Consider the following 14,082-nt stretch of genomic DNA (forward strand, 5'->3'; position numbering starts at 1 on the left):
TGGTGAAAGCATTCACATGCCCACACAAGAGCCAGCGCCTCCTTTTCTGTTTGTGAATACTGTCTCTCAGTGTCTGATAAACTGTTACTTGCATAAGATTGCATAAGATGTATGTGCACCCTTTGTTGCTTTAGACCTAGTACTGCTCCAATTCCCACAGGACTTGCATCTGCAATTACGTGTGTTGGTGTGTTCTTGTCAAAGTGTACTAGGAACTTGGCACTTGTCAAGCATTTCTTCAGCTGATTGAAAAAAGCATGTTCCTGAGGTGCCCAAACAAACGTTACATTGCTTCTTGTAAGACACCTCAACGGCTCTGACACTGTTAAAACTGTTTCTGTATACCTTCCTTTAGAGTTGACTAATCCCAGGAAACTTCTGATTTCTTTTGTGTTGGTTGGTTCTCTAGCTTCGAGAACTGCTCTGATTTTATCATCAGCTGGACTCACTCCCTTCTTGGATAAGATGTGTCCCACATATTGTAGCTTTTCTAAATTGACACTTTCCAGCATTCAAAGTCAGTCCTTTGTCTTGCAACACCAACAGAACCTTTGCCATTCTCCTGTCATGCTCTTCAGTATTAGCATCATGAACAACGATGTCATTCATGATGTTATTCACATCTTCACATCCATGCAATACTTGCTGGAGAGTCTTTTGATACATTTCAGGAGCACAAATACCAAACAACAGTCTTTTGTACCAGTAAAGACCTCTTTGAGTGCTGAATGCTGTAATTTGTCATGAATCTGTAAAAAGTTTGATCTGATGATATGCCCACTTCACATAAAGTTTACTAAACACTGCACGTTGGTTAAGGTCTTGTAATACATCATCAAAAGTAGGCACTTGATGTCTTACATGTTTTACCGCACTGTTTGCCGTCCTCCTATACATGCACACGTGAATGTCTGTACCAGAAGGTCAAGGTACAATTACTATTGGTGATGCACAATCACTTGGTCCTGAAAGTTTCTGTATGATGTCAAGGTTTTCTAATTCTGTTAACTTGTCTTCTGTCTTCTAACTGATTATATGATGAGGAGCTCTGCATAGTGGCTGCACCACTGGTTCCACAGTTTCATCAATAGGAATTGTCATTTGGTAATCCTTGAGCTTTCCCAATCCAGTAAACAGGTCTGGAAATTCTTTTACAAAGTCTCTTGGAGATTCTAACTTACTAACATTATGTCCCAGAGCCTAAACTTCTTGAGATAGATCCCTTCCCAGGAGGGGATCCCCAGGTCCATCATGTTTCACAACAATAAATTCAGCCTTGTTCAATTTTACTTCACCCACAGAAATGTTAGTGGTAAACATACCCAACACAGGCAATGGTTCATTTACCTCATATGGATAAATGTCCCAAGTACCTCTCTCAGATGTGCACTTTATATGTTCCATGTTTTCTGTCCCAGAACGTTGCATGTCGATTCACGGTCAATCAGCATCTTTAAAGATACTGTAATTGTCCGATCATGCATTTCCTTAGCATGAGTATCAATTGTAAATACAAATTCCTTTCTTTAGAATCTGCATCCTTGGGTGTCTCATCTGTTACTTGTCTCACATTGTCATATTCTCTACCTTTTCTCCTTCTTTGTAATTTCCTCTTACACATTTTCTCATAATGTCCCACTAACTTGCAGTGATTACACTTCCTCTTGAGTGCAGGACAGCTCATGTCTTGAGACCAGTGGCCCGTGTTTCAGCATCTGTAACAAGGTAAATCACTCCTGTTTTTCTTCACATTTAAGTTTCCCTTGTTCCCAGACTTACGGCTGTCTGTCCATTTTGAACTTCTCACAGCATTCATGACACTTGGACATTCAGTAGTCTTCACTTGTATTTCTGATTCCTCTAGCACCATCAACACCAAAATGTCCAATCTTAAATCTCCCCTTTTTTCCATCCTCAACCTGTGTGAAGAACATTTTCCTATGGCCTGGTCTCGAATTTGTTCATTAACAGCCGCAGTATCTCCAAATTCACAATTGTCAGCTTGCTGTTGCTGACAAGTTATGAATTGACAAACAGTCTCATCTGACTGACACACAGCATGAAAAACATGCCTCTCATATGGCACACTTACACATGGTGAGAAATATTAATTCAAGGCAGACTTCACTTTTTCATAAACGTCACCCTCACCTGTGGGTACGAACCTGTAGAATATGTCTTGCACTTCCAGAGCCTTTTTTTGCGCTGAATTCTTGACTCCCTTTCCATCTGAAAAAGGTTCACATGCCCACAACCATCTCCACCATTTTGGCGCAAGACTGAATGCCTCGGAACAGTTAAACACCAAAATACCTGCAATGTCGGCCAATTTGACAAAAGCCATTGTTTTTCCTCGTCGCTAATTGTACTGTGTGCAACTTCCTATTCAATTATTCAATCTCATTTAAGACAAGAGGCGAGTTGCTGCTTCTCCACAAGTGTAGATTGTTATTAAAAAACTTAGTCATTGTAATGACAGTGCATGCCCATGCATATTTAAATTGGTCCAATACAAAATACAGAATCCGAAATGGAATGTAATTTGACCTAATAACACCACATCCCAGACTGAGACTGTGATTTTACAGTACAAACACTACAGTCACGATTTGTCTGTGGAGTAACTGCGAGCCATGCAAGCTGATTACGTGAAAAAATGCATGCAGAGAATCATTTTCACCAACGCCCAACTGGTGCACCGAAATAATACTGTTCAAGAACATTGATAGAACCATGGAAGAATACTACCAACTATCTAAGCTTGATGTGACATCAAAGTTGCATGTCCTGCCCTTGATGCTGTTTCTGCAACTTACTACTGTTACTTCACCCAAGTAAATATCACTCTGAAAATCTAAACAATAGGGCGATAGTTTACAAAGTAACTTGTCTATTTTGGAGACAAACATTATCAATCTTTCTTCCAGAGTTAGTCTGATGTTTTCATTACATTCTTCTTTAAAATCAATGTTTGATCATTTTTTGAGATTTTATGAGAACTCATGTAACAATAGGCATACAAGGCCTGAAACATGGAAAATATCACTGAATGAAATCTACTTGCATCAAAGCATACTTGCTAATGGAGCAATGTATCATCATTATGTGTTGAAAGAATAAACTAGATTTATTTATCCAAGTATCTTTAAGGAAGTAATTATTTTGCAAAATATACACTTCACACACAAAGAACACAAAGTCTGTACATATATACACTCTGGATATTCACCTTATTCAGAGTAACTCAAAATGACATTCACATAGCGACATCTGACCAATACAAAAAGAGGTGTGATAATCACAGTCACATATATCTGAGCACGAAATAAAAACCATGTACAAATAGTGTGTTTGGAAGTCCTTCTCAAATTAAGTTTGTAATTGTCTCCACAGCACCAGGTGGACCTGCTGATCAGAGAGATTGACTACTCGCACACTGGGAATATCAAGTACAGGTAGTATTATCACTTATCAACCTAACTTGCATATAATAGGTCTTCTCAGACAGTCTCTTCAAGATTGTATCACATGGTTACACTATATAATCAGAGATGTGTATTGTCTTTGCTTTATGAGACTTTTTCATATTATTGCATTTGCTTGCCATAATTATAGAGGATTAGATCGATTGTTTGGGGTGCTGATTCAAGTGTTCTTAGTGGATGGCAGCCATACGAGAAGTCTGTGGCAGCTGTTATTTATAAATAACTCATTGTTTCTCTCTCTCCTGATACTCATCTATCAGAAGTAGTAGGTAAGATTGCAGACAGCGACTGCAAGTCATCCTCCAGATTTTGTTGACTGTGTGCAGCATTTGAATGGGCTTGCCACACCTGATTTCTGGGAGGATCAACATGTTGAGTTTATAGATATATATATATATATTTTTTCAACATGTACAAACTTAGAGTGTTTTATTCTGGATGTGATAACGTACATGCTATAGCTCTCATGCACATGAAGATTGTGGTTGATGCAAATAGCTGTAATGTTAGTGCTCAGTGTTTAAAAATTACAGATTGTCATCATGACTGTGATAGCTGTGCATGCCTGGATTTTGAACCAAGTACAGTTCTGGCAGAATCATCTCAATTTTGTCATGTGGTGCATGACCTTGAGCAGTGTGACACTGAACTGAACTGATCCATGTTCTTGCTTTACATGTACTCCACTTCTGCCGAACAAGGCATGGAATGCGACAATCAATCTTTATAATTGGCATGCATACAAATGGCTTTGCACTGAATTTCAAAGGATTGGAAGAGGATGGGCGTATACTGGATGAGTAAATCACGGTTTGGGTATTCCATACACAGTCTGTCTTTCAATAAAAGCATTACAAACATATCTAGTGATAAGCTTTATAACTCACCATATGTTAAGTTCTGGTAAAATTTTTTCCAGGCGTTCTCCTAACGTTTCCCTAATACTACATACAGTGATTGATCTCAACAATGATTTACTGAAACAAGATTATCTTCCTTCCTTCCTCTTCTTACCAGAATTTGCTGTCAAGTAATGAATTTTGAGATGTTTGTATATATTTGACACGCGACATTGCTCTCACCATCGAGCAACCTCAATGCATTGAAGACGTTTTGAAAGTATTAATGTTGGATATCACAAAAGGGTTGTCTCATCCTGGTGTCATTAGACTGCGGTGCGGAAGTGCAAATGCGTTCTGGCATCTTTGGTGAAGGGATAGTGACACTACCACCACCACTAGAAATAAAACCACAGTAGCAGCAGCCTCATCCTCTCCATGTACAAGCAAACAATCACCGACATGTCAGTTGGAAAACAGCAGTATCATAGTTATCAGCAGAATCATGGTTAATCATTTGGTTAATAATTCCTTAGCGGTCTGCTTCAAGAGTTTGTCACTCTCAGTGTCACTCATGAATGAGGTACCACCCTCATCGAGCATAGGAATGCTGGAGTCATCATCAAAGTCATCCCATGGAATATTTTCACCGGCCATTATTTTCTCATAAAGTTATATTACATACTTTTAATATTAATAATGTTGCAATATGGACGAAAACTAGATCCTTTTTGAATATAGAGGGAACCCCTGGGGGGTGTCAAAGGAATGCATCAGTCAGTGACCATCACCAGCAATCCAAGCACTTTCAACAAAAATCAAATGCCTTTGGTACGCTTTCCCAATTGGCTTCACAAATTTGCAACCAGTATTTTGGCACATTAGCCATCTTGTACATTTGCATGCTGTTTTATTAGCAGACGTTGCGAATAAAAGTGATACAATGTGGAGTAGCAATTTGAACATGCTCGCTGAATCAACGAAGGGAATTTTGATTATTCACCATTTCAGAGTAGAAAAATGTTAGAACCCTGAGATTATCAAAGTGGAATGAGGGCATGCTCAATCAGCTACTCAGCCATCCAAATGGCTCCAAAAATTACCAGGGATGAAGCGCCCACGGGAAATCAACAAGATCCTCAAGGATCCCAGTCTCACCTACGTGTCACTCAGTGAGTAACAAGACTACCAAGTACACGCTGTGACTGGACATGGCCAACAATCAGCTTCACAGCTGCGGATACAGTATCAACAAAGACAGCAAGGTGATCATCATCCAAATCACCATGAAGGCTCAAGATGAAGGCAAATCAAATTCATATTTGTGAGTGCTTGTGGATGCACGGTTTAATATAGACAATGGACAATTCATGCAAGCCCCTTAGTGAGATCGACCTGCCTTGCAATCCACACTGCACCATCATGTGCAGTCAGATGGGATGTGCCAAACGTTTTTTGTGCTGGATATGCTGGAAGGTAACAATCAGAATGCTTTCAACGACATCATCATTCTCTGTCCAACTTTGAACTTGAACAAGGTGTACCCAGGGAGCGGGAGCTTGGGTGATGTGGATCTGGGAGCATGTCTGCAAGAGAGTTGAGAGCTTGTCACAACAAATTGAAAGGATAGTTGATGCTGTGTGTCCTGGACACCTGCAGCACCTACAAGGAAATCTTGAAAAATCGAGATATGCTCTTGGGTTGGCACATAAAACACACAGTTTGGTGATTCCGAGCAAATAAGAACACAACTGCATAAAAAAAAAAAATGCTTGTCAAAGCAAAACACATCAAACTCATGTTGAAAAAGGACCAACCTGTAGTGCATGGAATCCACTAGCTTAAGCTTAATTCAAGGAAAACATTAGTAGGTTTAAGCAGGAATGCAATGAACTGTTCGAGCAGATGAAAGAAGATAATCTTAAGGACAGCAATCAGGAGAGATTGGAGGCAAAGAAAAACAATACTTTGGTTGAGACCTGACTGCAAAGATCTAGAAAGATCCATTCATCAACCACACTTTCAGGTCCATCAGCTGCATCCTGTTCCACCGTGCAACCATCATGGTGAAGTATTGCCGATTTAATACAGAAATAACAGTAATGATTTACAAGATGTCATTAATGGAGATACTGTTCCAGAACACCAATCAATGGAGGATCAGCAGTAGTCACACCCTGTGATTGATACTGTCACCAGAATAAAGAATCCCCTAGTCAAGAACCATCACTTATAATACTCCTCATTGTTTTCCAATTGCGCAGATTGATGCTCATGCTGTTGGTCACTGGATTTCCTGGTACAGACTCGATTATTTACAGACTGTCGTCATCTAGTTGGAATGTTGCTATTTTGATTATTCCAGTGCAATAATTTATGCCTTTTCAAAGTGAAAACAAATATATTGGAACCCCAAGACTACCAAAGTGGAAATGATTATTGAGGGCATGCCCAATTAACTTATTAACTTTTTAGTCAAGGCATGAGGGCTTATGAGGGGATGCATTAAAAATATTTCCAGTGATTAAGTGCCAACCACAAATCAAAGCTGTCATCCAAAATCTTCTCTACAACGTGATGCTCGAGGATTGTTTGACAGACAAATACATGCTGTGGTTGGACTTGCGATCCACCGATGATGATCAACTTCCTAACAATGGTCAACATATTGAAAACAGGAGCGAGGGAATCATGATTCAAATCACCAAGAAAGCTCATACTATCGCTAGATTACACATACATCTGTACATGATTATGGATGCGCAACTCAATGTACAAGACAAAAGATTCAAGCAAGTCATCTATTGAGCCCTACTTGGAGGCGCATTGCACCATATCTGTGGTCAAACAGGTTGCAAAAAAACTGCTTTTGTTTTGGATATGCTGGAAAGGTTTTATAAATCATATTGTTATCTTTGCGGCATCGCCTCGGGTGATTGCAGACTACCTTCAGTACCTTCGATCCTCTGGGAAGCTGAAGGGTTCTACGCAGTCTACTAACCAAGCCGCGCTTAACACAGTTATTGCATTGGTGTCGGGTGTGAAGATATCTACTGTCCCTGAGCTCCAGTCTCTCTTGAGAGTATAAAATCGGCTGACCAGTCACGGAAATTCCAACCACCGGCTTGGGATCTTTCTGTTGTACTTGCTCATCTCACATTGAGTGAGTATGAGCCCCTGAATGAGAAGGATTTTGAGCATGTCACGTTAAAGACCTTTTTCATTTTAGCCTTGGTGACAGCTGCGCGTATTTCCGAGTTACATGCTCTAGATGTCTATCTGGTATGCTTTGAGAGGTCTCCACATGCTAGAGTGTTCCTTGGTTTTTAGTGGGACTCTCTTGCCTAGAGCCAACTGCCAGGACAGCCGGATCGTACCTTAAGTATTCCTCCGCTGTCATCCATACTGGGTCCAGAAGACACTGAAGATCTATCCTTGTGCCCAGTGTAGGCATTGAGGATCAATTTAGCTGCCAGTAAGGACCGGCGCAGTCTGCGTAAGAGACTGTTTATTCCACTTTCGACTACTTTATCCATATCTTATGTATTTTTTTCATATGGGCGAGATCATTCTCACCTAGGAAACTAGGGCCTATTGCACTGTCATACTCATGGTAAGATCGACTGAACGGCAAGTCCTGTGCACAGGCCTATTTGCCAAACTGCGTCCTTTTGCTCTAGCAAAAGTTGCGTCTGAAAACCACATTATTTCGGGAGCACCCACTCCCTAGAGTATTTGTGCCATGTAAGCCAAGGGGTTTATTGAAGCAACCCATCATAAGTATGGAGTAGCATATCAAGAGTTGGTGCTTCTCTTTGACCAATTGTGGAATGCATCCTCACGTGTGGAGTGTGTCAGAAGGTAATCTGTGTCCCTCCTGCCAACTGTGGGATAACGCATAACGTGAGATAGGATAAGTTAAAAAATTTGTAAATTTTAGCTATAAATTGTATATTTATATACTTATCTTATCTCACGCGATGGATCCCACCCAACCTGCCCCACTTCACAGATTACGGGTAGCTCCAAGACGAGAATGACAAGTACAAGCTGTCACATGATCAGCTGAGACGGCTGAACAAGCAATATGATTGATAGATGTCTATGGCAGGGGCAGAAGTCGGGTGATCAGAGGCCAGGAAGATTTGATTCAACTTAGCTGACAGCATGTTTCCACACATGGTTGAAGTGAGGAAGAGAGATGCATGACGTGAGATAGAATCAGTATATACATACACAACTTACAGTTAAAATTTCCAAATATGAATAAAACAATATGATAGATAAGATTTACTACAGCCCAGGGAGCTACTGGAAGTGTTCAAGCACTATTCCTAAGCTTGCCAAAGCTGCAAAAGTGGCCAGTCACAATGCAGAAGCTGACCACTCGCAGCTAAAGATTAGGCTCAAGTGGCTAAGGCACGGGAACATATTTGCAGGGTCTTTTAACATGGCCTGTAGAATTACAAGTCATTTCCGGAAGCAAATTTATGGGTTGTGTGTCACAACTGCTGTCCAAACTCAAAGTTGATTTCAGGCCCAGTTCGGTGGGAGAGATTCAAGCATAGCAGAAGGCTAGTTCAGAACACGAGTATGCCCAAGAAATGACGAGGCCCAAAAAAGAGATCAACCAAATGGGTCATGCATATTCTTAAAGTGGTAAGGGCAATCAACAACAAAGTGACGCGATTTGTCAACAAAATAACATTGAAATTGATGACGACCAAATCAGCTATTAGGTTGGATCAGCGTGAGCTATTTATACTAGCCTGGTGAACTCAAGGGATGGGATCAATGTCATGTCGAAAATCTTCCAAATCAGTCGGGTGGATATCAAAGAAGATGCAGCTCATTTGTATCATCTCAAGGATGCCAGCAGAGGATTCATGCAAGACATGTTATTACCTCCTTATTAAAGATTCAAATGTGGAGGTATATTATCATCATGTGGAGATTGATTGAGAAACACTGGGGTGGAAATGGATTGAATCAATATTTATTCTGCCCTGCACTGAGTGATTAGTCAAGGTTAGTTCACCACCCTATATGATAATTCATATTTGGTGGGAACCAAACAGTTACAACTTGTCATGGGTGCTTTAGTCAATTCGAGTCTCGAGATCAGAGATTGCTCTTACCCATATTCAACCTATTCTTTTGCACACTTCAACCATGAAGTGCCTGGGCTAATTCCTTTAGATTTTGAACAAGTGGATCCCTTACTTGAACTTGACGCCCCAGATGGTCCCATAAATGCTCAATTGGATTGAGATCAGGGCTTCTCGCAGGCCAAGGTAATCTGTCGACTGTCTTTTTGCCAAATGTGCAATAACCGCTCTGGAACAATGGGGTCTGGCATTATCGTCCATAAATACTGGCTAACTGGCGATGGGGTTGTTATCAAAATGTGGGACAAGAGCAGCTTCCAGTACTCCTGTTGGTATCTCTGACCATTGAGTGTTCCTTGAATTGTGATAAGATTCAACTTACAGTCATAGGAGATACACCCCTACACCATTACAGAGCCACCACCAAAGGTTTCAGCTGCATGGATCATCCAATGTTGATAAGTCTCATTACTCCTCCAAAATCACCAACAGCCATGAGTGACACGAAAAAGAAAACAGCCTTCATCGGACCATTGGATCCTGTGCCATGTTCTCACATTGTGGATTTGCCGTTGATTACACCACACCAAACGATGAGCCTTGTGTCTATCAGTGAGTAAGGGACATCTGATTGATGATGTGCACAGAGTCCAGCAGACCTGAGCCTTCAGATGGTGCTGGTTGAGAGACGAACACCCACTCTCCATTGTTCTCTGAGATCTTTGGCATTGGTCATGCGTCTGTGTCTCACTAGGCGATCTAGGGCATGGTCATCAGAGTGGTCTTTCTCAGCCTTCCTGATCATGGAACATCCTTGACGTAACCAGTGGCTGCATGTTTCCTTACAAGGCGACTAATGATTGATATTCAATCTGGACCCAATGCTGCTACAGGACAAACCAGCTTTATGCATACCAGTAATCTGCCATCTGGTATTTTCAGAAAGATTTCACCTCGTCATGGCCAGAAAAGTTCAATTTCAGCACTGTTCTCTTATTGATGCATCGATAAGAAAACAATGAGAATACTTCATTTCACCTTTTGATACCCCTCAGTCATTTGTACCATCACAGAACTTCAGCATGGAATGCATGCATTTGAGTCAGCACATGAATTTCATGCTAAGTGCATGTGTATTTAGATATAACCGGTCGACTTCTCTGTTTTGATACCTTTTTGTTACAATCAACAATTATTTTTGGTGGTGCTTAATTATTGCTCATGTGTTTATATTACAGTCCGTTTGAGTCAGAAATGGACCGATGAATTGCAAATGTTATCATTGTACAAAACTGCCACATAAATATAAATAAAAATAATAGTTGGGTATTATCATTTACTAATACCCAACAGCTTACTGATGTTTGAACATTTTCTGGACTGCACCAAAAAAGTTGTTTAAGAAACTATAATTGAAAACGAAAAAACTACAGACTAGTAATGTACATGAAAGAAAAGGAAATGTACAAAAGCAGATATGGGAGTTGTTACTGTGAGTGAGTGAGTGAGTTTAGTTTTATGCCGCACTCAGCAATATTACAGCTATATGGCAGCGGTCTGTAAATAATCGAGTCTGGACCAGACAATCCAGTGATCAACAACATGAGCATCGATCTGCGCAATTGGGAACTGATGACACGCGTCAACCAAGTCAGCGAATCTGACCACCCGATCCCGTTAGTCGCCTCTTACGACAAGCTGAGTCGCCTTTTATGGCAAGCATGGGTTGCTGAAGGCCTATTCTACCCCGGGACCTTCACGGGTTTGTTACTGTGGGTTAAGTGGGTAAGCAATAGGAGCCAAAGAGTTTGATGTGTTTCCAAGGTACAATGTGAGGAATTTACTCATCAAACTCCCAATTAGATGAGCCCAGCTGGCCCACACTTGTTAAGCATTAGTCATAACAGTCGTTAGCCATCCCAGTAATGAACCAAAGCAATTAAGTTTAAGATACCATCGATCAAAGCACATTTTGGCCAGTTACTTCACATATCCAGTAAGGATAATTAGGGGCCTAATTAAGATCATTACGGATGACTCATCACTGACCAGGTGCTAAGGGGAACTAGATAACAAAGACAAAGACTGACCAACCCTGGGTATATAACGGCACAGTCAATACGGCTGGGGAGAAGCAATAGAGACATTCTAGTCTATGCCTGTGTGTAGCTCTGAAAAAACAGTTGTGGACTAAAGACAAACTTGTGTTGTTTATGCACTGGACATCCAGTACAGAGACAGAGCACGACCATCTCTAAGTGTGATACCTACAGACTGTTGTACAGCAGTGGGCATTTAAGCTATCCAACAGCAGGACATGGCCTTTGCCAACATTATCTTTTATCTTTTAGATAACACCCTCGCTATATTGTTACTACTGTTGTCTACTCATCCACCATTACACCCCTCAAGATCAAGGCGGCTTTCCTAGACGGTGCTTTCAACAGCTGTGCATACCTGCTCTGTTACACCACGAAGTCATGAAGGCTTACCATGACAGCTTTCTGTCATCTCACATCGGATTGAACAGGTGCTATGCCTGTGGGTCATGTATGGACTGCCAGGCTGCGAAAAGGTACATCCATTACAACCCTGCCCTTCTCCAACCTTTGATTTTGTAAGGTGACAACTGAGGGAAGTGACAAGATCTGCTCTATTCCCGGTTAGAAAAAATTCCGATAGACTTTCCAGCTCTCCCAAAGATGATGGGATCAAGGGGGAAGGTATAGATGAACCCCTATTTCCCAGATCACCAAAAAAGACCAGCAGAACACAGATATAGCTATCAACATATTTGGTCATGAAGGTAATAAAACTATAGTGCACAGGATCAGGGCAGGTCATGAGAATTGTAGGACAATCAATATATTCATGATTCAGGAAGGTGGCAACCACCACTGCGTGTGGATTAAACACTTTAGCTAGTTGTTGTACGATCAAACAAAAGACGAAATAAGAAGCATTTCTGCGGACGATTTTTGTATGGGTTTTCTAGGCCCAACCTGCTTGAATCACATCGTGAAGATTGCCTTGGTGTAGGTGAAGCGGCTGTATGAGTTGACATGCCAAACGAAGATAACAATATCTTGAAATTGGTCAACTACAAAAAATCAAATGCCCTTGACCTATATATATATATTATTTCAATAGCCTGATCAAGGCCAACAACTCGAATGACTTGGTTGTAACCAACTGATAATGACTTGGCTGTAACTCGGGCACTGCTTCTACGCAAGAGTATTTACATGAACGACTACATGGATAGTTGGTCCAGGTTTGACGAGTTGGAGTTACCTCCCAAAATGGTATGTGAAAGCCAACAACAAATACATACCAGGTTACAACCCTAACAAACCCACCAACCACCTACTCTATCTTGATGTCAATAACCTGTACAGCTTGGCTGTGAGTCAGTATTTACCAACGGGTGGGTTTGAATGGGTAAACAGAAAGATCAATGTCACGAGTATAGCACCGGATTCGAATGAGGGTTATATACTTGAAGTGGATTTAGAATATCTGGATGAATTGCATGAATCTCACAACAATTTTTCCCTGGATTCAGAACGGTTGAAGGTGAATATGGAATGGATGTCGGATTATCATCTTTCCTTAATGGGGAAGAATAAACCGGCAGACGTTGAAAAACTCAATGTACTGAAAAATCAGTATGGCAACTGGTGTGAAGTACAGATTCCCTACTCGAGGGTGTGAAAAACAACATACACATGTACGATACAAGCAATTACCCCAAGGACCACCCCATGCACAGTCAAGTCAACGAAAAGGTACTCAGTGAAATGAAAGATGATGTGCTGGCACACCCATTGCCGAGTTCTAAACATGTGAAAAAGAACGTGGTGAAACGACATATCAAACATACCCCCTTCGACCCTTTATGACTTTCAACAAGACCTCTCTGTCCCCCATAGTTAGCGGCAGATGGTATCACCACATATGCTTACGGTCACGAAAAAATTAAAACTAGAAAAAAATAAAGAATACATATATGGAGAAAATACTCTACAGCCTGCATGGATATTGGAAAGGGGCAGACGCTATACCGAAATTAGCCTAACACAAGACAAAAAATGGTGATTTACAATAATTTACAAAATTTAAATGTCATATTTACAAACATTTACAATGATTGTAAAGGTGATGTTTACAAGGCTTGTAAACTTTTGTAAATTTAGGAAGGATTTTACCACTACTTCTTTCAATTTTGCCATTTCTCAAGAATCCCCATGACTCTGTATACTTACTAATTTATTAAATTTTTTTTTGTTCTGTTAGAGTTCTTACCATTGATATGCATAATAGATCTTGCATGTGACATATTTATTCATGAAAACTGAATGGAATAATGGAAAGGAATAAGCCATAATTTGTATGGTCCATTTGTGCTTTATATCAATGCAACTGCGTCTGGTGCATGAAAACATGAAAGTTGATGTGTACGGCCAGCATTGATCTATATACCAAGTACTTGTGACTGTTAAAACAGATTTCTTGCCTTTGTTCGAGATCATCATCCCAAGCTCATTCCGGTGATTTTACCACTCTACTCCGTGGGAACTATATGCATTCTCTAAATAACACCTGTCACTAGACCTTTTATGTTGGTGCTCATTAACGGTGTTATGCAAT

General features: G+C 40.6%; 1 protein-coding gene across 1 annotated transcript in view; it reads left to right on the forward strand.

Moving 5' to 3' along the window:
* LOC137297168 (leucine-rich repeat-containing protein 74B-like) overlaps nt 1–14,082 on the forward strand; it is a 614,612-nt gene that overhangs the window by 563,771 nt on the left and 36,759 nt on the right. The window contains exon 14 of the mRNA XM_067829182.1: nt 3,394–3,455. Coding sequence (XP_067685283.1) covers nt 3,394–3,455 — 62 coding nt within the window. The remainder of the gene's footprint in view (nt 1–3,393; nt 3,456–14,082) is intronic.

This window comes from Haliotis asinina, chromosome 9 (assembly GCF_037392515.1).
Source record: "Haliotis asinina isolate JCU_RB_2024 chromosome 9, JCU_Hal_asi_v2, whole genome shotgun sequence".
NCBI classification, from domain to species: domain Eukaryota; kingdom Metazoa; phylum Mollusca; class Gastropoda; order Lepetellida; family Haliotidae; genus Haliotis; species Haliotis asinina.